Source organism: Pristiophorus japonicus, chromosome 5 (assembly GCF_044704955.1).
Source record: "Pristiophorus japonicus isolate sPriJap1 chromosome 5, sPriJap1.hap1, whole genome shotgun sequence".
Lineage (NCBI taxonomy): Eukaryota > Metazoa > Chordata > Chondrichthyes > Pristiophoridae > Pristiophorus > Pristiophorus japonicus.
Genome location: NC_091981.1, coordinates 26,183,447 through 26,209,580, shown reverse-complemented (window position 1 = coordinate 26,209,580; position 26,134 = coordinate 26,183,447). Strand labels below are relative to the sequence as shown.

At 45.3% G+C, this 26,134-nt stretch overlaps 1 protein-coding gene across 1 annotated transcript in view; it reads right to left on the bottom strand.

The window, feature by feature from the left end:
* gmds (GDP-mannose 4,6-dehydratase) overlaps nucleotides 1-26,134 on the bottom strand; it is a 785,829-nt gene that overhangs the window by 658,660 nt on the left and 101,035 nt on the right. The window contains exons 3-4 of the mRNA XM_070879821.1: nucleotides 25,463-25,550; nucleotides 23,860-23,969 (exon numbers count right to left, since the gene is read on the bottom strand). Of these exons, the coding sequence (XP_070735922.1) occupies nucleotides 23,860-23,969; nucleotides 25,463-25,550 (198 nt within the window). The remainder of the gene's footprint in view (nucleotides 1-23,859; nucleotides 23,970-25,462; nucleotides 25,551-26,134) is intronic.

Here is a 26,134-nt window from a genome sequence, read left to right as displayed (position 1 = left end):
GTGTTGACAATGCAGCACCCATTCTGCAATTACAAATTTAAGTTTCAAACTGGCTATCTGGCTGCCTCTCCCTGTCCCTGGCCGAATGGCCTCAGTCTCCCTTGCAGCTCGAAGGCTGCTTGCTATGTCTTCGGCTGCCGTCAGCCACTGCCGCCGCCCCTATCCCGTGGCCGAATGGCCTCGGCTTCCCTCGCAGCTCAAAGGCTGTTTGCTGCCGTCGAGACACTGGCATCGCCCCTGTCTCCAACATGGAAGGCCTGCCTGAAGCACCGCAGCTCGAAGGCTACTGCTGCTTCACACAGGTAGGAATATTCAATATTTTGTATTTGCTTTCTTTACAATTTTTTATTCAGGATGGCTCTATTTGTATAAGTAAGACTGTTGAATGCTTGTAAAATGTAATTACTTCCCTTCCCCCTCCCCCCACCCCCCTCATTCCCTACGCCTGATTTCTAAAGTGTAGGCAAGGTTTTTCTGAACGTACAAAAATCTACACTTGCTCCATTCTAAGTTACTTTGGAGTAAGTTTTCACTGCCTAATCTTTCAAAACAGGTGTAAGTGGCCGGACACGCCCACTTTTGAAAAAAAAATCTGTTCCAAAATGAAACTGTTCTAACTGACTAGAACTGGAGCAAACTAAATGCCAAGAATTGCAATTTCTAAGATACTCCATTCTAAACCAGTTGCTCCAAAAAAATTGGAGCAACTCAGGCCGAAACTTGACCCCCATGAAACTACCAGATTGTCGTAAAAACCCATCTGGTTCACTATTGTCCTTTAGGGAAGGAAATCCGCCATCCTTACCTGGTCTAGCCTATATATGACTCCAGATCCACAACAATGTGGTTGACTCTTAACCAGCCACTGCGGTTCCTAAGGACAATTAGGGATGGGCAATAAATGCCAGCCTTGCCAGTGATGTCCACATCCCATGAACAATTTAAAAAAAAGTTTTCTGATACATCCACCACATTTCTTTTTATCTATAAACTTTGATTTCTTTAAATGATTAAATCTGTCAATCACAACAATGTCCTTTACAAATCCATGCTTATTATCCCTTCACAACAAGCCCTTTCCAAATCCATGCTTCTCTAAGTGTTTACTAATTTCATCATATGTTGTAGACTCCAGGGCCTAGAAATGAGTTTGCAGAGCCCCATTTTTAAGGCAACATGCGGCCTCCTTAGGCGTCAAAATGGCAGGGAGGAAGCACGGCCGTCAACTTAGGTAAGGACAAACAAGAGTGGTCCTTTACCCACATATGAAGCAAGCATCATATCCTTTGCATATGTAAATAAGGGACCCAACGCCTGCTTCTGGTCCTCACTGCAACATGGGTTGTCCTAAGACAGCCAGTGCTAGCATCGGCTACACTTGGGGAAATCCAGCCTCAAGATCACCTGCAAAAAAAAAAGGTAAGTTACTTACCTGTAACGCATCATCCCGATCATCGCCACTTTCAGCTCCGAGATTCCCAACCTCCAGCCCCTGATCTCTCTCCCTGGCTCCATGCCCCAACCTACCTCCCCTGGCCTCGACTTCCAGGCTCCTTGACCATCGATCTTCCCTTCCACCGCCCCCCCCCCCCATCCACCGACCAGCAGGCTTCCAGACATCTCTCTCTCTCTCTCTCTCTCTCCCCCCACATCCCAGAGTTCTTTCCTATCCCTTTGCCCACCACCACAATCCTTCACTTACCCGAGAGCTCTGCAGTGCTAGAATTCTTAACAGTTTATTAATGTGGCAGTAGTGCTACAATTAGCCTCAGTGCCCTTGGGCTTGGAAGGATTATGCAAGTCGCACTGAATATCAGCCAAACCTGGTGGCAAGCATCCACAGCATCAGAAGAGCTCCAGAAAAGCTAGTAAATTAAACCTTTTTGGTTTCCTTGTGGGCTGGGTGATGCAGAAATGCTCCTTCAGGCCCCACAAGGAAACCTTGGGCCTCCTTTACCCAAGAATTCCCTCCTCCTGACCACGAACACCTCCAGGCATCCTCGCACCACTTACCTGATTTTAAGGTAATAAGAGAGTCTCTGGTTAACATTTTAGGAATTTCTTAAATATACAAGTTGTACCTAAGGGCAAGAGGACTGCACGTGTTATTGTGATATTCAAGAAAAAAGGAATATGGCTTGAACCTAATGTTGAGGGGCTGTATGTGTACGCCAAGTGGAAGCCTGTGTATCTTCGCTAAAATGATGGATGTAGGTTCCACCTAGTACTTAAGACTCTAACTTACAAAGAGAAAATAACAGAACAGAACTGTTGAAGCACAATCCTAATGTGTAAGATGCTGAGAGGAAACGATGGTATAGAAGCAAACAAGACATTTAATATTCATAAAAGATATTTAACTTTGCCTGTCAACATGGAACTGGAGGCCTTGATCATAAAATGGATTAGGCTCAAGCTAGGCTTGAGATTCGAAGGATAACTTTCCACGTACAATTGTGATTATATACAAAAGATCACCAGTAAAAGGAGTATCAAAAAATTTGTTTTGATAAAGAGCTGGTTGAATGTGAGGTTCGAAATGGAACTGAAGGCCCAAATAAGTCGCTGGGACCATGGAAATATCATGCCAATGAAGATAATGTGGCAAGAATAAATAATGTAGGATATAAGGTTAGATAAGTTTTTGAGGTTTTGCACAATTGATCTTTGAGGAAAACAAAAGCAAAATTTTGCGGATGCTGGAATCTGGAATAAAAACAGAAAATGTGGGTCAGGCAGCATCTATGGCGAGAAAGCAGAGTTAATGTTTCAAGTCGATGACCCTTTGTCAGAACTGGAGAGTGTCCGAAAAGAACACATTCTTAAGGAGCACTGAAAGGGAGAGGAGAAGAACAAAAAGGGAAGTTCTGTGATAGGGTGGAAGGCAGGAGAGATTAGAGAGACACAAGGGATGATGGGCCAAAGTGAAATGGTAATGCCAAGGAGTTAGAAAAACATTAGTCAAGATAGGGTGTGAATGGTGGGATAATTACTAGCTGCCATTAGAGACAAGGAGAAAAAAAGAAACAGGCTCGGGGGGAGGGGGACGGAGGAGAAAGGGAGCAAAAGATTGGCAGCGGTTACGCTCTGAAATTGTTGAACTCGATGTTGAGTCCAGAAGGCTGTAAAGTGCCTAAACGAAAGATGAGGTGCTGTTCCTCGAGCTTGCGTTGAGCTTCGTTGGAACAGTGTAGGAGACCGAGGACAGAGAGGTCAGTGTGGGAGTGGAGTGGAGAATTAAAGTGACAGGCGACCGGAAGCTCAGAGTCACACTTGCAGACTGAATGGAGGTGCTCTGCAAAGTGGTCATCCAATCTACACTTGTCTTCCCAATGTAGAGGAGACCACATCGTGAGCAGTGAATACAGTATACTAAATTGAAAGAAGTACAAGTAAATAGCTGTTTCACCTGGAAGGAGTGACCCAAGCCCATTTCTTTTTTTCTCCTCATCTCTAATAGCTGCTAGTCATTATCCTGCTATAGACACCCTATCTTGACTAATGTTTTTCTAACTTCTGGCATTACATTTCAATTTGGACCATCATCCATTTTGTCTCTCGAATCTCTCCCGTCTTCCACCCAATCACTGACCTTCCCTTTTGTTCTTTCTTCCCCTCCCCCTTTCAGTACATTAAGAATATATTCTTTCTGAACATTCTCTAGTTCTGATGAAGGGTCATCGACCCGAAACTCAGCTTTCTCTCCACAGATGCTGCCTGATCCGCTGAGATTTCCAACATTTTCTAATCTTTGAAGAAGGCTGAGAAAGATTAACTATGTACAGTTTTTCCTCAGAAGATTAAAAATGTGGGTACAGTCCATGATAGCTGGTCTGTACAAGGAACAGGCTTAATGTTCTTCTTCCTGTTCCTTTGATTTCCTATAGATTTTCTCGTCAGTCCACTATAGAAGGATTAGCATTCTATAGCACTGCATTCCATCTCTCATTGTGCCAGAGAGTGACATAATTTTGTTCGCTGAGAAGGGCAGGGTTTAAATGTCGATCAGGTCCGCACTTCAGCCTAAATTAACAACATGGAAATTTGGTTCCAAACTTTTTGGCCCCAAGTTTCCACATGATTTGCTCCTGATTTTTAGGAGCAACTGGTGTAGAACGGAGTATCTTAGAAATCGGAATTCTCGTCATTTAGTTTGCTCCAGTTCTAGTCAGTTAGAACAGTTTCACTTTGGAACAGAATTTTTTTTCCAAAAGGGGGCGTGTCCGGCCACTTACGCCTGTTTTCAAAGTTTTGTGAATGAAAACTTACTCCAAACTAACTTACAATGGAGTAAGTGAAGATTTTTGAACGCTCGAATAAACCTTGTCTACACTTTAGAAAATCAGACGTAGGTTACAAATCAGGCGTAGGGAATGGTGGGGGGAGGGTGTTTAAAGGGAAGTTTACAAACATTAAACACCAGTTTTACAAATAAAGAGCCATCATCAATAATAAATGATAAATACATCAATAAATCAACCAATAAATCAATCAAAAAAAATTAATAAGAAATAATTTTTTTTTTAAATCAATAAATAAAACATTTTCTACTTACTGACTGCAGCACAGGGAGCCCTCCAACAGCGTGCTGGGATTCCCCCCTCAGTGTGTCTCTGACAGTGTCTCTATCTCTCTGTCTGTGTGTCTCTCATCCTCTGTCTGTCAGTGTCTGTGTTTCTGACAGTGAGGGAAGGGGGAGGGATGGGGGGGAAGGGGGAGGGATGGGGGGGAAGGGGGAGGGATGGGGGGGAAGGGGGAGGGATGGGGGGGAAGGGGGAGGGATGGGGGAGAAGGGGGAGGGATGGGGGAGAAGGGGGAGGGATGGGGAGAAGGGGGAGGGATGGGGAGAAGGGGGAGGGATGGGGGAGAAGGGGGAGGGATGGGGGAGAAGGGGGAGGGATGGGGGAGAAGGGGGAGGGATGGGGGAGAAGGGGGAGGGATGGGGGAGAAGGGGGAGGGATGGGGGAGAAGGGGGAGGGATGGGGGAGAAGGGGGAGGGATGGGGGAGAAGGGGGAGGGATGGGGGAGAAGGGGGAGGGATGGGGGAGAAGGGGGAGGGATGGGGGAGAAGGGGGAGGGATGGGGGAGAAGGGGGAGGGATGGGGGAGAAGGGGAGGGATGGGGGAGAAGGGGGAGGGATGGGGGAGAAGGGGGAGGGATGGGGGAGAAGGGGGAGGGATGGGGGAGAAGGGGGAGGGATGGGGAGAAGGGGGAGGGATGGGGGAGAAGGGGGAGGGATGGGGAGAAGGGGGAGGGATGGGGGAGAAGGGGGAGGGATGGGGGAGAAGGGGGAGGGATGGGGGAGAAGGGGGAGGGATGGGGGAGAAGGGGGAGGGATGGGGGAGAAGGGGGAGGGATGGGGGAGAAGGGGGAGGGATGGGGGAGAAGGGGGAGGGATGGGGGAGAAGGGGGAGGGATGGGGAGAAGGGGAGGGATGGGGAGAAGGGGGAGGGATTGGGGAGAAGGGGGAGGGATGGGGGAGAAGGGGGAGGGATGGGGGAGAAGGGGGGAGGGATGGGGGAGAAGGGGAGGGATGGGGGAGAAGGGGAGGGATGGGGGAGAAGGAGATGGGGGGGAGAAGGAGATGGGGGGGGGGGAGAAGGAGATGGGGGGGGGAGAAGGAGATGGGGGGGGGAGAAGGAGATGGGGGGGGAGAAGGAGATGGGGGGGGGGGAGAAGGAGATGGGGGGGGGGAGAAGGAGATGGGGGGGGGAGAAGGAGATGGGGGGGGGGAGAAGGAGATGGGGGGAGAGAAGGAGATGGGGGGGGAAGAGAAGGAGATGGGGGGGAAGAGAAGGAGATGGGGGGAAGAGAAGGAGATGGGGGGGGGAAGAGAAGGAGATGGGGGGGGAAGAGAAGGAGATGGGGGGGGGAAGAGAAGGAGATGGGGGGGGAAGAGAAGGAGATGGGGGGGGGGAAGAGAAGGAGATGGGGGGAAGGGAAGAGATGGGGGGGGGAAGAGAAGGGATGGGGGGGAAGAGAAGGAGATGGGGGGGGGAGAAGAAGGAGATGGGGGGGGGGGAAGAGAAGGAGATGGGGGGGGGGAAGAGAAGGAGATGGGGGGGGGGAAGAGAAGGAGATGGGGGGGGGGGGAAGAGAAGGAGATGGGGGGGGGGGGGGAAGAGAAGGAGATGGGGGGGGAGGGAAGAGAAGGAGATGGGGGGGGTGAGAAGGAGATGGGGGGGGTGAGAAGGAGATGGGGGGGGTGAGAAGGAGATGGGGGGGTGAGAAGGAGAGGGGGGGGGGGAGAAGGAGATGGGGGGAAGAAGGAGATGGGGGGGGAAGAAGGAGATGGGGGGGAGAAGGAGATGGGGGGGGGAAGGAGAAGGAGATGGGGGGGAGAAGGAGATGGGGTGGGGGAGAAGGAGATCGGGGGGGGGGGGGAGAAGGAGATTGGGGGGGGGAGAAGGAGATTGGGGGGGGGGGGAGAAGGAGATTGGGGGGGAGGAGAAGGGGGAGGGAGGCTGAACAGGCTGGGCCCGAGACTTCGGGCAGGCCCGTCCCCAGCACCAGATTTACAGGTAGGTGGCGTTGGGTCGGGTCGGGGGGGGTGGGAGGGAGTTCGGTTCGGGTCGGGGGGAGGGAGGAGGGGAGGGAGGGAGGGAGAGGGAGATCAGGTCGGATCCAGTCAGGGGGTGGGGGGGGGGGGGGGGGGGGGAGCGGCAGTCGGGTCGGGTCCAGTCCGGGGGCGGGGGGAGCGGTTGTCGGGTCCGGTCCGGAGGCGGGAAGCGGGAGTCGAGTCGGGTCGGGAGAAGCAGGAGCTGGCCGTGGGAGGAGCCTTATTCACGCAGCCCCAGTGAGGCCATTCGGCCAGGGCTAGGGGCTGCGTGCTTCGGGCCCTTCCCACACAGTTCGGGCGCCTGGAGCTACTGCACTTGCGCGCCCACTGTAGCGCATGTGCAGAGGTCCCGGCACTGTTTTCAGCGCAGGGACCTGGCTCCGCCCCCTACAGCTCCTGCTGCGCTGCGCCGAGGGCCAGAGGACCTGCAGGGAGGTGGAGAATACGGAGGATTTTTTTAGGCGCACTTTGTGGCACGAAAAACGGGCGACCAGGTCGGGACTGCGCCGTTCTAGGCGCGGCTTGAAACTTGGGCCCTTTATTTCGCACAAAGTACAATTTATACAGAATCAGGAATTCTTTGTACTCTATTTTCATCTGAAGAATTGCCACTGTTCTGTTGGAGTTGTTACACTTTCAAAGCATCCTCTCCTGACTCACGTCAAACCCAAAATATCCCTCTGTTATTATGCCACCCTCAAATCACTCCTGCAGTCTCATAATGCAACAATCATCACCTATTATTATCGCACCTAGCCAAATTCTTCTGTTTTAATTTGCAACTGCATTAATACACCCTGTAGCCCACTAAGCTCTAATAAATGTCATTCAAAAGCAACAATTTATAATTCTTAAAAAATAGCATGGTGTATTCCAAGAATATTGAAGCTATCAACTAAAATTGTTGTTTTTGGATCTCAGGATATTCAACATTTGATATTCTTCAATCTACTTGTCAACAATGATCAAAATCATTTCTCTCAAATTACTTTTTTCAGGAGAAGATGGATCTGAGAAAAGAGCAGATAAGAACAGAAAACATATGAGCAGGAGTAGGCCATTTGGACCTTCGGACTTGCTCCGCCATTCAATAAGATCATGGCTGTTCTTCTACATCAACACCTCCTTCCCACACTATTCCCATATCCCTTTGGTTCCCTTAGCATCATTCCAAAGATTTAAAACCCTTTGAGTGAAGAAATTTCTCATCTGAGTCCTAAATGGCCATCCCTTATTCTGAGACTGTGACCCCTAGTTCTCGACTCTCCAACCAGGGAAAACAGCCTCCCAGCATCTACCCTGTCAAGCTCTTTACCTCTCATTCTTCTAACTCGAGGGAATATAGGTCTAGTCTACTCAATCTCAACTGAAAGAACAATCCCTTAGCCCAGGAATCAGTCTAGTAAACCTTTGTTGCACTCCCTCTAAGGCAAATATATCCTTCCTTAGCTAAGGAGACTTTGGGGCCAAGTTTCCACCGACCCTTAGAACGGGGCACCTCCGTGAAGTCTGCCAACTTTCTGGAACAAAAAGCGCACCTAATCCTTACCGTGGTATTCTCCATGCTCATCAGGCCTCCTTCGGACTTGGCGGAGCGCAGCAGAACCAACGGGGAGCGGAGCCAGATCCCGGCGCTGAAAACAGTGCCGGGACCTCTGCACACGCACGCAGTAGCTGCTCGCCCTCAGATTCTGTGTGCGTGTGCTGCAGGCTGTGTGGGAGGGGCCCGAAGCACGCCGCCCCTAGCCCTTGTCAAATGGGCTCCCCGCCGCGACCTGCAAGGGAACAGACGGCAATGTCAGTCATCGGAGACAGGAGATCCCGGGAACAGAAAGCCGAACAAGAAAGGGAGAAGGAGCTGGCAAAAGTGACCATCAAGAAGGAAGACGACTGAGGCCATCGAGTGTTCCTTGGGACTGTCTCGGAGATGTTCGGGGGAGGGAAGGGGTGGGTGCGTTAGCAGGAAAGCAGAGAGATTGGGGGCAAGACGTGAGTCGGATGGGACCTGGGTAGGCTCGTATTCCTTCCCTCTCCCTCCCTTCCTCTCCTCCTCTCTCTCTTCCTTCCCTCTCCTCCTCTCTTCTCTCCCTTCCCTTCCCTCTCCTCCTCTCTTCTCTCCCTTCCCTTCCCTCTCCTCCTCTCTTCTCTCCCTTCCCTTCCCTCTCCTCCTCTCTTCTCTCCCTTCCCTTCCTCTCCTCCTCTCTTCTCTCCCTTCCCTTCCCTCTCCTCTCTTCTCTCCCTTCCTTCCCTCTCCTCCTCTCTTCTCTCCCTTCCCTTCCCTCTCCTCCTCTCTTCTCTCCCTTCCCTTCCCTCTCCTCCTTTCTTCTCTCCCTTCCCTTCCCTCTCCTCCTCTCTTCTCTCCCTTCCCTTCCCTCTCCTCCTCTCTTCTCTCCCTTCCTTCTCCCCCTCTCTTCTCTCCCTTCCCTCTCCCCCTCTCTTCTCTCCCTTCCCTCTCCCCCTCTCTTCTCTCCCTTCCCTCTCCCCCTCTCTTCTCTCCCTTCCCTCTCCCCCTCTCTTCTCTCCCTTCCCTCTCCCCCTCTCTTCTCTCCCTTCCCTCTCCCCTTCTCTTCTCTCCCTTCCCTCTCCCCCTCTCTTCTCTCCCTTCCCCCCTCTCCTCCTCTCTTCCCTTGCCCCTCCCCCCCATCCCCTCTACCTCAATGGTGGCCCGCTGCCTTCACTTCACATAAAGGTAGGACTTACATTTTTTTTTATTTGTTATTGATTGATTGATTGCTTATTACTTTGGGCGTGGTGCTTTAGGTGCAGGGTTCCTTCTATTTTTTATTTGTTAATTAATTGCTGATTATTTTTTGTGCTTTGTATATCTTGGTGCTTTCCTTGTATTTTTTTATTTGTTAGTGAATGCTTACTTTTGTTTAGTGCTTGGTGCTTTAAATGTACTGCTTTGTTTAATTCTCAGTGCTTTAAATGTACTTACGCTTCTTTAATGTTGTTGTGAAGGTGTTTAGTGCTTTGGAAAATTCTCCAACTTCCCTTCCCCCCCCCCCCACCATCTCTGGCTACTTGCGCCTGATTTCTAAAGTGTCTGCAAGGTTTTCTTGAGCGTACAAAAGTGGACACATACACTGGCCTAAGTTAGTCTGAAGTAACTATTGGCTGTCTAAACTTGTTTAAATGGCCAAAACAGGCGTAAGTGGCTGGTAACGACTCCTTTTGGAAAAAAAACTGAACTAAAAAGAAACTGAACTAACTCACTGAAACTGGAGTAAACTAAATGTGGAGAATTGTAAATTTTAAGCTACTTCAAAAAAAACTAGTTGCTCCAAAAAAAATAGGAGCAACTCCTGTGGAAACTTGGCCCTAAAAAGTGTACACGGTCCTCCAGGTGTGGTCTTAGCAAGGACTTATATAATTGAAGTAAGATTTTTTTTTATTCGTGTACTCCAATGCCTTTGTAATAAAGCCTAACATACCATTTGCTTTTCTAATTGCTTGCTGTACCTGCATGCTAACTTTCTGTAATTCGTGTACAAGGACGGCCAGGTCTCTCTGAACACCAACATTTCCCTGACTCTCCATTTAAAAAATATTACGCCTCTCTATTTTTCCTACCAAAGAGGCTAACTTCACACTTCTTCATATTATAATACATCTGCAATGTTCTTGCCCACCCACTTCACCTGTCTATATTCCTTTGCAGCCTCTCTGCATCATCCTCACAACTTATTTTCCTACCTAACTTTATATAGTCAGGAAAATTGGATACATTACAATCGGTCCCATAATCTAAGTCATTGCTGTAGATTGTGAATAGCTGAAGCCCAAGCACTGATCCTGACAGTACCCAAGTAGTTACAGCTTGTCAACCTGAAAATGATGACCGGTTTATTCCTACTCTCTGTTTTCTGTCTGATAACCAATAACCTTAATCTATGCTAATACATCACCTCCATTCCCATGAGCCCTAATTTTGTGTAATAATTTCTTGTCTGGAACCTTATTGAATGCTCTTTGAAAATCCAAATAAACATCATCCACTGACTTGTCCTCATCTACCCTTCTAGTTACAACTCAAAAAACTCTATTAGATTAATCAAAGACAATTTCCCTTTCATAAATCCATGATGACTCTATTCCCCTTGGCATTCAATGGCATTACCATCGCTGAATCCCCATCAGCTTGAGGAGTGGGGCAGAAGCGAGCGATTCCAATTTCTGGGACATTGGAAATGGTTCTGGGGGAGGTGGGACCAGTACAAACCGGACGGTCTGCACCTGGGCAGGACCGGAACCAATATCCTAGGGGGAGTGTTTGCTAGTGCTGTTAGGGAGGAGTTAAACTAATATGGCAGGGGGATGGGAACCTATGCAGGGAGACAGAGGGAAATAGAATGGGGGCAGAAGCAAAATATAGAAAGGAGAATAGTAAAAGTGGAGGGCAGAGAAACCCAAGGCAAAAAACAAAAAGGGCCACATTACAGCAAAATTCTAAAGGGGCAAAGTGTGTTAAAAAAAACAAGCCTCAATGCGAGGTGTGTGCGGAATAAGGTGGATGAATTAACTGCACAAATTGCAGTTAATGGATACGATGTGATTGGCATCACGGAGACATGGCTCCAGGGGGACCAAGGTTGGGAACTCAACATCCAAGAGTATTCAGCATTTAGGAAGGATAGACAGAAAGGAAAAGGAGGCGGGGTGGCATTGCTGGTTAAAGATTAAATCAATGCAATTGTAAGGAAGTACATTAGCCTGGATGATGTGGAATCGGTATGGGTGGAGCTGCGGAATACCAAACGGCTGAAAACGCTAGTGAGTGTTGTGTATAGACCACCAAATAGTAATAGTGAGGTTGGGGACAGCATCAAGCAAGAAATAAGGGATGTGTGCAAAAAGGTACAGCAGTAATCATGGGTAACTTTAATCTACACATTGATTGGGCTAACCTAACTGGTAGCAATGCGGTGGAGGAGGATTTCCTGGAGTGTATTAGGGATGGTTTTCTAGACCAATATGACGAGGAACCAACAAGGGAGCTGGCCATCCCAGACTGGGTATTGTGCAATGAGAAGGGACTAATTAGCAATCTTGTTGTGCGAGGCCCCTTGGTGAAAAATGACCATAATATGGTAGAATTCCTTATTAGGATGGAGAGTGACACAGTTAATTCAGAAACTAGGGTCCTGAACTTAAGGAAAGGTAACTTCGATGGAATTTATAAAATGCATACGGGATTGTTTCTTAGAACAGTATGTTACAGAACCTACAAGGGAGCAAGCTATCTTAGATCTGGTCCTGTGTAATGAGACAGGAATAATAAACGATCTCCTAGTAAAAGATCCTCTCGGAATGAGTGAACACAGTGTGGTTGAATTTGTAATACAGATTGAGGGTGAGGAAGTGCTGTCTCAAACGAGCATACTATGTTTAAACAAAGGGGACTACAGTGGGATGTGGGCAGAGTTGGCTAAAGTAGACTGGAAACACAGACTAAACAGTGGCACAATTGAGGAACAGTGGAGGACTTTTAAGGAGCTCTTTCATAGTGCTCAACAAAAATATATTCCAGTGAAAAAGAAGGGTGGTAAGAGAAGGGATAACCAGCCGTGGATAACCAAGGAAATAAAGGAGAGTATCAAATTAAAAACAATGCTTATAAGGTGGCCAAGGTTAGTGTGGGAGACTAGAAGATTGGGAAAATTTCAAACGACAGCAAAGAATGACGAAGAAAGCAATAAAGAAAGGAAAGATAGATTACGAAAGTAAACTTGCGCAAAACATAATAACAGATAGTAAAAGCTTTTACCGACATATAAAACGGAAATGAGTGACTAAAGTAAATGTTGGTCTCTTAGAAGATGAGAAGGGGGATTTAATAATGGGAAATGTGGAAATGGCTGAGATATTAAACAATTATTTTGCTTCGGTCTTCACAGTGGAAGACACAAAAACCATGCCAAAAATTGCTGGTCACGGGAATGTGGGAAGGGAGGATCTTGAGATAATCACTATCACGAGGGGGGTAGTGCTGGACAGGCTAATGGGACTCAAGGTAGACAAGTCCCCTGGTCCTGATGAAATGCATCAAAGGATATTAAAAGAGATGGCAGAACTTATAGCAGATGCATTCGTTATAATCTACCAAAATTCTCTGGACTCTGGGGAGGTACCAGCGGATTGGAAAGCAGCTAATGTAACGCCTCTGTTTAAAAAAGGGGGCTGACAAAAGGCAGGTAACAATAGGCCGGTTAGTTTAACATCTGTAATTGGGAAAATGCTTGAAGCTATCATTAAGGAAGAAATAGCGGGACATCTAGGTAGGAATAGTGCAATCAAGCAGACGCAACATGAATTCATGAAGGGGAAATCATGTTTAACTAATTTACTGGAATTCTTTGAGGATATAACGAGCATGGTGGATAGAGGTGTACTGATGGATGTGGTGTATTTAGATTTCCAAAAGGCATTCGATAAGGTGCCACACAAAAGGTTACTGAAGAAGATAAAGGTACGCGGAGTCAGAGGAAATGTATTAGCATAGATCGAGAATTGGCTGGCTAACAGAAAGCAGAGAGTCGGGATAAATGGGTCCTTTTCGGGTTGGAAATCGGTGGTTAGTGGTGTGCCACAGGGATCGGTGCTGGGACCACAACTGTTTACAATATACATAGATGACCTGGAAGAGGGGACAGAGTGTACTGTAACAAAATTTGCAGATGACACAAAGATTGGTGGGAAAGCGGGTTTGTGTAGAGGACACAGAAAGGCTGCAAAGAGATTTAGATAGGTTAAGCGAATGGGTTAAGGTTTGGCAGATGGAATACAATGTTGGAAAATGTGAGGTCATCCACTTTGGAAAAAAAAAACAGTAAAAGGGAATATTATTTGAATGGGGAGAAATTACAACATGTTGTGGTGCAGAGGGACCTGGGGGTCCTTGTGCATGAAACTCTTTTTGGAGTTTATCTGCAAAACATAAAACATTAAACCGTGCCACCCGACCTGGGTGACACACCAGACATTTACAAGGCTTTTTTTTTTTTTGCATGAATCCCAAAAAGTTAGTTTGCAGGTGCAGCAGGTAATCAGGACGGCGAATAGAATGTTGGCCTTCATTGCGAGAGGGATGGAGTACAAAAGCAGGGAGGTCCTGCTGCAACTGTACAGGGTATTGGTGAGGCCGCACCTGGAGTACTGTGTGCAGTTTTGGTCACCTTACTTAAGGAAAGATATACTAGCTTTGGAGGGGGTACAGAGACGATTCACTCAGCTGATACCGGAGATGAGGGGGTTACCTTATGATGACAGATTGAGTAGACTGGGTCTTCACTCGTTGGAGTTCAGAAGGATGAGGGGTGATCTTATAGAAACATTTAAAATAATGAAAGGGATAGACAAGATAGAGGCAGAGAGGTTTTTCCACTGGTTGGGAGACTAGAACGAGGGGGCACAGCCTCAAAATACGGGGGAGCCAATTTAAAACCGAGTTGAGAAGGAATTTCTTCTCCCAGAGGGTTGTGAATCTGTGGAATTCTCTGCCCAAGGAAGCAGTTGAGGCTAGTTCATTGAATATATTCAAATCACAGATGGATAGATTTTTAACCAATAAGGGAATTAAGGGTTATGGGGAACAGGCGGGTAAGTGGAGCTGAGTCCACGGCCAGATCAGCCATGATCTTGTTGAATGGCGGAGCAGGCTCGAGGGGCTAGATGGCCTACTCCTGTTCCTAATTCTTATGTTCTTATGAGGCGTGAATTGGCTAGAATAGACTGGCAAATGATACTAAAAGGGTTGACGGTGGATAAGCAATGGCAAACATTTAAAGATTACATGGATGAACTTCAGCAAATGTACATCCCTGTCTGGAGTAAAAATAAAATGAGAAAGGTGGCTCAACCGTGGCTAACGAAGGAAATTAAGGATCGTGTTAAAGCCAAGGAAGAGGCATATAAATTGGCTAGAAAAAGCAACAAACCTGAGGACTGGGAGAAATTTAGAATTCAACAGAGGAGGACTAAGGGTTTAATTAAGAGGGGGAAAATAGAGTACGAGCGGAAGCTTGCAGGGAATATAAAAACTGACTGCAAAAGCTTCTATAAATATGTGAAGAGAAAAGAATTAGTGAAGACAAATGTAGGTCCCTTGCAGTCGGATTCAGGTGAAATTATAATGGGGAACAAAGAAATGGCAGACCAACTGAACAAATACTTTGGTTCTGTCTTTACGAAGGAAGATACAAATAACCTTCCAAAGGTACTAGGGGACAGTGGGTCTAGTGAGAAGGAGGAACTGAAGGATATCCTTATTAGGCAGGAAATTGTGTTAGGGAAATTGATGGGATTGAAGGCCGATAAATCCCCGGGGCCTGATAGTCTGCATCCCAGAGTGCTCAAGGAAGTGGCCCTAGAAATAGTGGATGCATTGGCGATCATTTTCCAACAGTCTATCAACTCTGGATCAGCTCCCATGTACTGGAGGGGAGCTAATGTAACACCACTTTTTAAAAAAGGAGGGAGAGAGAAAACAGGTAATTATAGGCCGGTTAGCTTGACATCAGTAGTGGGGAAAATGTTGGAATCGATCATGAAGGACGAAATAGCAGCGCATTTGGAAAGCGGTGACAGGATCGGATCAGCATGGATTTATGAAAGGGAAATCATGCTTGATGAATCTTCTGGAATTTTTTGAGGATGTAACCAGCAGAGTGGACAAGGGAGAACCAGTGGATGTGGTGTATTTGGACTTTCAGAAGGCTTTTGACAAGGTACCGCACAAGAGATTGTTGTGTAAGGTCAAAGCACATGGTATTGGGGGTAATATACTGACGTGGATAGGGAACTGGTTGGCAGACTGGAAGCAGAGTCGGGATAAACGGGTCCTTTTCAGAATGGCAAGCAGTGACTAGTGGAGTGCCACAGGGCTCAGTGCTGGGACCCCAGCTCTTTACAATATACATTAACGATTTGGATGAAGGGATAGAGTGCAATATCTCCAAGTTTGCAGATGACACTAAACTGGGTGGCGGTGTGAGCTGTGAGGAGGATGCCAAGAGGCTGCAGAGTGACTTGGTTAGGTGAGTGGGCAAATGCATGGCAGATGAAGTATAATGTGGATAAATGTGAGGTTATCCATTTTGGGGGCAAAAACACGAAGGCAGAATATTATCTGAATGGTGGCAGACTAGGAAAAGGGGAGGTGCAACGAGACCTGGGTGCCATGGTTCATCAGTCACTGAAAGTGGGCACGCAGGTACAGCAGGCGGTGAAGGCGGCAAATGGAATGTTGGCCTTCATAGCTAGGGGATTTGAATATAGAAGCAGGGAGGTCTTACTGCAGTTGTACAGGGCCTTTGTGAGGCCTCATCTGGAATATTGTGTTCAGTTTTGGTCTCCTAGTCTGAGGAAGGACGTTCTTGCTATTGAGGGAGTGCAGCGAAGGTTCACCAGACTGATTCCAGGGATGGCTGGGCTGTCATATGAGGAGAGACTGGATCAACTGGGCCTTTATTCACTGGAGTTTAGAAGGATGAGAGGGGATCTCATAGAAACATATGAGATTCTGACGGGACTGGACAGGTTAGATGCGGGAAGAATGTTCCCGATGTTGGGGAAGTCCAGAACCAGGGGACATGGGGTAGGCCATTTCGAACTGAGATGAGGAGAAACTTCTTTACTCAGAGAGTTGTTAACCTGTGGAATTCCCTGCCGCAGAAAGTTGTTGATGCCAGTTCACTGGATATATTCAAGAGGGAGTTAGATATGGCTCTTATGGTTAAGGGGATCAAGGGGTATGGAGAGAAAGCAGGAAAGGGGTACTGAAGGAATGATCAGCCATGATCTTATTGAATGGCAGTGCAGGCTCGAATGGCCGACTCCTGCACCTATTTTTCTATGTTTCTATGTTTCTACATCCTGGGGATCACCATTGACCAGAAACTTAACTAGACCAGCCACATAAATACTGAGCAGATTATTGGGTGGGTATTCGGCGAGTACTTCATCTTCTGACTCCCCAAAGCCTTTCCACCCTCTACAAGGCACAAGTCTGGAGTGTGATGGAATATTCTCCACTTGCCTTGCTAGATGAGTGCAGCTCCAACAACATTCAAGAAACTCGATACTATGTCGGTCAAAGCAGCCCGGTTGATTGACATCCCGTGCATCACCTTAAACATTCCCTCCCTCTACCATCAGCACACCGTGGTTGCATCTGCAAGATGCACTGCAGCAACTCGCCAAGACGACTTCAACAACACCTCCCAAATCCACGATTTCTACGACCTAGAAGGATAAGGGCAGCAGGTTCATGGGAACACCATCACCTCCAAATTCCCTTCCAAGTCACACATCATCCTGACGTGGAAACATATCACCATTCCTTCATCGTCGCTGAATCAAAATCCTGGAACTCCCACCTTAACACCACTGTGGAATACCTTCACCTCATGGACTGCAGCGGTTCAAGTCAGCAGCTCACCACCACCACCTTCTCAAGGACAATTACGGATGAGCAATAAATGCTGGCCTTGCCAGCGTCGTCCACTTCCCATGAACAAATTTAAAAAAAAAATGTTGCTGGACCCTTGGTTGCCCACTGTTTCCAGAATGTTATTTGTGTCTTCTACCATGAAGACAGGTACAAAGTATTTGTTTAACGTCTCTGCCTTTTCCATATTCCCCATTATAATTTCTCCTGTGTCTGCCGCTAAAGGACCCAGTTTATGTTCACTAATCGTTTCCATTTTACATATCTATAGAAGCTTTTACAATCTGCTTTATGTATCTTGCTAGTTTACTCTCACATTCTCTTTTTTCTTTCTTTATCAATTTCTTGGTAATCCTTTGCTTAATTCTAAAATCCTCCCAATCCTCAGGCTTACTACTCTTTTTGGCAAAATTATAAACCTCTTTCTTTAATCTAATAATCCCATGGTGGTTTTATTCCTTAGAGGAATTCATATTCGTTGCAAATTATAAATTCATTCTTTAAATATTTGGTATTGTTTACCTACCGTCATATGTTTTAATCTAGTTTCCCAATCAACCTTAGCCAACTCGCCCTCATACCTATATAGTTGGCTTTGTTCAGATTTAAGACCCTAGTTTCGGACTTCACCAAATCACTCTCAACTCAACATAAAATTTACATATTATGATCACTCTTCCCCAGAAACTCCTTTGCTACAAGGTTATTCATTAACCCTTTCTCGTTGCGCAATACTAGATCTAAAATAGCTTGCTCACTAACTGATTCCTCGACATACTGATCTAGAAAATTACCTTGATGTCAGATCATTGCTATTTCTCAGATATGTTTGCCCTATGAAAACATTTACCCCTCAGGAAAAATAGGCCAATCTCGGCTTTTATATACAGAGGAACTAGAGATTAATGTCAGCAAAGTTCAGCCCAAACATCATGTCAAATCATCATGTTATACTTGTATAGATTATAAAAACCAGAGTTAAACATCTTGAAAAGGAAAAAAAGCAATGTATTGCGAAAACATTGCTCTTGGTTCTATATTTGTCACTACACTGTGGTATGCTAACTTTTACTGTTTAGATTTGAAACCATTTCAATATTGCAGGGTCTTTATCATCAATTAATTTAAATTTACCCATCAGCAGAATTCGACCGTTGCCCAATTTTCCTAAATTAGTGGGCTAGACTTTCCACTTTGCTGTCGATCGTCCAAAAAATGGGCGCTGTTCCAGCGATGTTTGATGTCCCAGTCTTACCGATTGCTGGCGCGTCACCCATTTTTTGGATGGCGATTTTCCACTCGGCGATAGGCCAGCAGTGTCAAATGGGCGATGCAAAAGGTCAGCGATATGACGCTCACCCAAGGAACGGCCAGCGATGTGGAAGGCAAAAGTTTCCCTAGCAATGGCCTTCTACGCACGCGATTTTTCTTCCCCCCGGTCAACAGCATTTCGCGCATTTCGGGAGGTCAGAGGTCATCCACACATGCGCAGTAAGGTCGATTGTGGTGGGAGAGAGAGAGAAAGAGAGAGAGAGAGCAAGGAGGAGAAGAGAGCTTGGATTAAGATTGTGAGAGGATTGAGAGAGAATTAAGATTGAGTGGAGATTAGGAGAGGATTGAGAGAGGAGAGGATTGAGAGAGGAGAGGATTGAGAGAGGAGAGGATTGAGAGAGGAGAGGATTGAGAGAGGAGAGGATTGAGAGAGGAGAGGATTGAGAGAGGAGAGGATTGAGAGAGGAGAGGATTGAGAGAGGAGAGGATTGAGAGAGGAGAGGATTGAGAGAGGAGAGGATTGAGAGAGGAGAGGATTGAGAGAGGAGAGGATTGAGAGAGGAGAGGATTGAGAGAGGAGAGGATTGAGAGTGGAGAGGATTAAGAGAGGAAAAGGTGATAAAAATATTTGAAAGAGTGTAGTCGAAAACGTGAGTTCAATCGTTCAAAATATTATAAAAGTTATCTAAATGTCAGCAGCATCATCATCGGATGTGGAGGCGGCTCGCAAAAGGGCCAAGCACTTCTCATTTGCGGCAAACGAGGTATATGCAAGGTGGGGCGAGTTAACCCGGGGTGGCAGTGGGAAACCCCCACCCCGGACATACAGAAAGATATGGGCTGAGATTTTGGACCTCGTCTCGGCGACATCTAATGAGGCGAGGGGGTCCGACCAATGCCGCAAGCGCTGGAACAGCCTGGTCGCGTCAGCAAAAGTAAGTACAGATTTTACATTTTGAATATTATTGTATATTATTGTAATTTTAATATTAAATCACCTGAATTGAAATATATTTTGTACAGCGGGACACTTTTGTACATTAGCTCCTGACATTGCAGACCTCAATGGAGATTGACACAAACATATCTCTCTCTAAAACAATCATCACCTCATATCCCCAGTGCGTGTTATAACTGTTAAAATGTCTTTCCATGATAGAACATAAAAACATAAGAATTAGGAACAGGAGTAGGCCATCTAGCCCCTCGAGCCTGCTCCGCCATTCAACAAGATCATGGCTGATCTGGTCGTGGACTCAGCTCCATTTACCCGCCCGCTCCCTTAATTCCCCTATTGGTTACAAATCTATCTATCTATGACTTGAATACATTCAATGAGCTAACCTCAACTGCTTCCTTGGGCAGAGAATTCCACAGATTCACAACCCTCTGGAAGAAATTCCTTCTCAACTCAGTTTTAAATTGGCTCCCCCGTATTTTGAGGCTGTGCCCCCTAGTTCTAGTCTCCCCGACCAGTGGAAACAATCTCTCTGCCTCTATCTTGTCTATCCCTTTCATTATTTTAAATGTTTCTATAAGATCACCCCTCATCCTTCTGAACTCCAACGAGTAAAGACCCAGTCTACTCAATCTATCATCATAAGGTAACCCTCTCAACTCCGGAATCAGCCGAGTGGACCTCCCTGTTTTTGAATCGCAATGAAGGCCAACATTCCATTCGCCTTCCTGATTATCTGCTGCACCTGCAAACTAACTTTTTGGGATTCATGCACAAGGACCCCCAGGTCCCTCTGCACCGCAGCATGGTGTAATTTCTCCCCATTCAAATAATATTCCCTTTTACTGTTTTTTTTCCTCCAAGGTGGATGACCTCACATTTTCCGACATTGTATTCCATCTGCCAAACCTTAGCCCATTCGCTTAACCTATCTAAATCTCTTTGCAGCCTCTCGGTGTCCTCTACACAACCCGCTTTCCCACTAATCTTTGCGTTATCTGCAAATTTTGTTACACTACACTCTGTCCCCTCTTCCAGGTCATCTATGTATATTGTAAACAGTTGTGGTCCCAGCACCGATCCCTGTGGCAAACCACTAACCACCGATTTCCAACCCGAAAAGGACCCATTTATCCCGACTCTCTGCTTTCTGTTAGCCAGCCAATTCTCTATCCATGCTAATACATTTCCTCTGACTCCGCGTACCTTTATCTTCTTCAGTAACCTTTTGTGTGGTACCTTATCGAATGCCTTTTGGAAATCTAAATACACCACATCCATCGGTACACCTCTATCCACCATGCTCGTTATATCCTCAAAGAATTCCAGTAAATTAGTTAAACATGATTTCCCCTTCATGAATCCATGCTGCGTCTGCTTGATTGCACTATTCCTATCTAGATGCTCGCTATTTCTTTCTTAATGATAGCTTCAAGCATTTTCCCCACTACAGATGTTAAACTAACCGGCCTATAGTTACCTGCCTTTTGTCTGCCCCCTTTTTTAAACAGAGGCGTTACATTAGCTGCTTTCCAATCCGCTGGTACCTCCCCAGAGTCCAGAGAATTTTGGTAGATTATAACGAATGCATCTGCTATAACTTCAGCCATCTCTTTTAATGCCCTGGGATGCATTTCATCAGGACCAGGGGACTTGTCTACTTTGAGTCCCATTAGCCTGTCCAGCACTACCCCCCTAGTGATAGTGATTATCTCAAGGTCCTCCCTTTTCACATTCCCGTGACCAGCAATTTTTGGCATGGTTTTTGTGTCTTCCACTGCGAAGACCGAAGCAAAATAATTGTTTAAGGTCTCAGCCATTTCCACATTTCCCATTATTAAATCCCCCTTCACATCTTCTAAGGGACCAACATTTACTTTAGTCACTTTTTTCCGTTTTATATATCGGTAAAAGCTTTTACTATCTGTTTTTATGTTTTGCGCAAGTTTACTTTCGTAATCTATCTTTCCTTTCTTTATTACTTTCTTAGTCATTCTTTGCTGTCGTTTGAAATTTTCCCAATCTGCTAGTTTCCCATTAACCTTGGCCACCTTATACGCATTGGTTTTTATTTGATACTCTCCTTTAATTCCTTGGTTATCCACGGCTGGTTTTCCCTTCTCTTACCGCCCTTCTTTTTCACTGGAATATATTTTTGTTGAGCACTATGAAAGAGCTCCTTAAAAGTCCTCCACTGTTCCTCAATTGTGCCACCGTTTAGTCTGTGTTTCCAGTCTACTTTAGCCAACTCTGCCCTCATCCCACTGTAGTCCCCTTTGTTTAAGCAAAGTACGCTCGTTTGAGACACTACTTCCTCACCCTCAATCTGTATTACAAATTCAACCATACTGTGATCACTCATTCCGAGAGGATCTTTTACCAGGAGATCATTTATTATTCCTGTCTCATTACACAGGACCAGATCTAAGATAGGTTGCTCCCTTGTAGGTTCTGTAACATACTGTTCTGAGAAACAATCCCGTATGCATTTTATAAATTCCTCCTCAAGGCTACCCCGTGCGATTTGATTTGACCAATCGATATGTAGGTTAAAATCCCCCATGATTACTGCCATTCCTTTTTCACATGCCTCCATTATTCCCTTGATTATTGCCCGACCCACCGTGAAGTTATTATTTGGGGGCCGAAAAAACCATGCCCACCAGTGACTTTTTCCCCTTACTATCTCTAATCTCCACCCACAATGATTCAACATTTTGTTCATTAGAGACAATATCGTCTCTCACAACTGCCCTATCATCCTTTAATAACAGAGCTATCCCACCTCCTTTCCTTTCTTGTCTATCTTACCGAATTGTCAGATACCCCTGTATGTTTAATTCCCAGTCTTGACCACCCTGCAACCACGTTTCTGTAATGGCCACCAAATCATACCCATTTGTAATGTGATAGTACACATGCCATACAAATTATGCCATGCACTTTGCCAATTTTGCAGAGGAAGATATCGAACAACCGAGCCCAACAGAGGCGCACGGGAGGGGGCACAGCTGCATTACAACCGCTGAGTGACACGGAGGAGCGTGCTGCGGCTCTGGTGGGGACCCACAGTCGAGTGGCCACCTCCTGTGGATCTGCCGAGCCCACTGATGTGTCACACGAGTAATGTGTCAAGCAGTTTTAAAGTAATGTAACGTCGTTTCATGACAATATACAAATGTACGGTCCTCTTAATCAATCTGTATATCTCAGACTAATCCTGCCTCCACAACTCTGTTTTACTCAATTCCGCATAGATGTACTACCATATGGACTAACATATGATGCATTGTTATGTAACGTTGCCTGGTCTCATTTATTGTAGTAGTGATGCTTCTTTGCAATGTGTACCCCTCTGCTATAATAAACTCAATAAGCTCAATTGTGTTTTGCAGGGCCCACACCACCCACAGCACAAATGTGCAGATTACCAATGGTTCTGTTACAGGTGGTCCTCACCACAGGTGGGGAGGAGGAGGAGGAGGAGGAGGAGGAAGAGGATTTGGAGGAAGATGCCCCTAGCAGCCCTCATCATGTGGTAGAATCACCTGTGGCCATTATGTTGGCATCTTCGACGGAAAAAGCAGCGGGACCAAGATGCGTGCAACTGTTGACGCTAAGGCGAGCATTAGTGCCCTCGCAGATCCCACAGAGGTTGAGTCAGCGAGTAGAGCACACGCCTACCTAGCCGATCACTTGGATGACTTGGATCAAACGTGCAAGGAGACCGTCGCGATAAGTCGCGACCATCTCCAGGCGTTTCTAGACTTCATGGAGACCTTGTCACAACAGATGCTTGAGCAGATGATTCAGCAGATCGTCGCCATCAATGCCTTGTGGCATGCATTGTTGGAAGCGCAACCTCTGCAGGCACGCGTTATCAGACAAGTTCAGGTAAGATTGCTTTTTCTTGCAAGTTCTTCGGCTGTAAGATCTCCTCATACGTCCACGTGTTACTCTGCGACTTCTATGATTGACCCCTTCACTTAACTCAAGCTCAGATGCCAGCAGTTCTGTACTTACAAGTAATGGCAGAGAAGATGCAGCCCCCATTCTTTCACTTTATATAAATGCCTTTTCTACTGCTAAACTGACCTTTCTACGAAAATAAATGAAAATATAATGATAATGAATAAGAAGTTTAAATTTGACTGGATATATCTGTCAAATACACTTATAACTCACAAATTATTAGAGCACTCTTGTTTTTGCAGCCTTCTTCCTTTCCTCCAATATTCAAAATGGCGTCCGGAGTGCCGCGTTCTGTGAGTAAAGCCCAGGAAAAGCAACTATTCCCCGGCAATGTTGTCGGCGAGCGATCAGCCCGGCGACATGCCGAAAGTTAGAATGGGCGATGTGCGGGCAATCACCTCGGCGATCAGCTTGGCGATGTGAGCCGAAAGTCAGGGGGTTAATTTTTCAGCGATGATCCAGCCTGAATTTCCATTTTTTTGTCAAAATGGGCGATGAAAGGCCGTTTTGGGCGATATACGGATGATATGAAGAAGTGGAAAGTCTAGCCCTGTGAATCTTTCAGACTGAGATTATGCATGCAAGCCCCATTAAGTTTATGTTCCAGATATGAACGAAAAGACAATATAATATTCTGCTCAAATCACTTACTTTAACATGGCTCTGTGCACCCAGGTTATAGATTTCAGTGGGCTTCACTTCGTTAATGATCTTTACTAGGCATGTGCTGTCAGTGAGGTCCCCATAGTGCAACTTCATATCTGTAAATTGAAAGCCGAAGTTAGTGTTGGCAGTATCTAGAATTTACCAAATCAACAAGAAAAACACAATGAACATTCTCCGAACCGTTGTCTTTGAAGTCCAAATGAAATGAGGTCAGGCTGTGTTGCACACATGTTATTTTGTACTGTCTCTTTGTTAATGAAATAATAATAATAAAAGATAACAGTTTAATTGAGCAGTAACATCCAAGAATGTTAGAGAGGAACTATTATAAGAACTACAAAATATCCCAAACAGCTTAATTATGTATCAAAATGAGAGAGAAAATAATGATGTTGTCTGTTTAATGTTATTATAATTCAAAGAAAAATTAAATGAAAGGTTTTTAATGAAAATGAAAGGTCAATAATGGGGCATTCAAAACTGTGAGTCACTAACCACCAACTGGAATTAAAGATAGAAAAACAATTTTAATATGTTACAAAGCAGAGTATTAACATATATTTGCACTATAATGGAGAAAATGGGAAAAAAATCTAAGTGCACAGATAATTTAATATCTCAGCCCAACAATAGAAAGTAGTCAGTCAGTGGTCCAATGTCCGTATCGAGAATGATCAAGTGAAAGACGGCTGGACCAGAGTCAGTTCACAGCTAGGTTTGTTTCTACACTTCCTGTTTATACATTACAACTCCCTCTCTTCTCCCTCCCCATTGTTTGAAAGCTCCATATTTTCACTTTCTTATATGTATGAATTCAATGGTGCCCTTGAACTAGTATTCAAGTGACCAAAGATGAACGACAACACAATTAATTCTCCATATTAGATAGAACTGCATTAACTCAATGGACACTACTATAGTGACTGCACATCATAGGTTCCTACTGCCACCATGATTTCAAAATTAAAATACTCAGTCCATTTTAAATATGCTGAAGATAATCAGAATCACCAAATTAAAATGTAATGTTCTTGTATTGCTTGCATCAACTCAATGTTAAATGTTTAAGTATATTCTTAATGTGGAAGTTCCTCAATGTTATTACAAGAAAAATAAAACAATCAGAATCAATCATTGAAAATTAGTTCAATAAGCTTTATAACCTGAAGAAAACAAATATGACATAATTCAATAAAAAGATTTTGTAAAGTTATTGGTAATTAACAGGTAAATTCCTTACAGTATTGAAAGGTAACTTCGCGACAACCAGAATCTGTGCCAGTGTATAGTTTTACATCACCATAATTGCTTAAAAAGGTTTTAAAATTTACATCAGTGTAATAAAATGCATCAAATAAATAATTACAGTTTTACTGATGGACTATATAATTAGAAATAAAAAGGGAAAACGAAAATGTGGATCAAAAGCTGTCATACCACCAAATTGGATGCTTATTAATTAACAAGCTAAAAGGTTTTTATTAGTGCAGCCGTACAGGAAACTAAAGTCAAAAAGGGGAGCAAATTCGGCAAGGGAACAGTTTAATGGTAAAAGAAAAGTGTCAACCATGTACAAACACGAACTTACTCCCTTCTAGGTGCGTGCGAGGATTCTTGTACAAATGCTCAATACGCCCAGTGTTGAAAGAACTGGATCGACGTACAATGCCATGCACCTGAGAAGAAATGTACAATGAAAAAAAAGGTTAAATCTAGTCATCATTCATTGAGTTTCATGAGTGGATCTAAAAAATTAAAATTCAAAAGACAAAATCTGCAGCAGGGAATGTAACAGTCCCCCGAAATTAAAACTAGGGGACATAGGGCTTAAATTTCCCCAGTAGTTGCCCCGCTTTTTTTGGAGCAAGTAGCTTTTTTTTGGATTAACTTAAAAATCGCAAATTTCCCCATTTAACTTGCTCCAGTGTAAATCAGATAGTTAGGTTTTTTTTTAAAGTTTAGGTTTTTTTCTCCAAAACGGGGCGTGACTAGCCACGTATGCCTGTTTTGGCCATAGATGCAAATTTGGCCAGCTAAAAGTTACTCCAAACTAACTTAGGACAATGTATGTGGCCAATTTTGTAGGTACAGAAAAACCTTATGTACATTTAACAAATCAGTGCAGGTAGCCAGAGATGGTTGGGGGTGGGGGGAGGGGGGAGGGGGAAGGTGAGTTAGAGGATTCTCAAGTACTAAATCCTTCACAGCATCAGCACAACATCATAACATCTTCAGCACAACATCAAAAATAAAGGAAAGA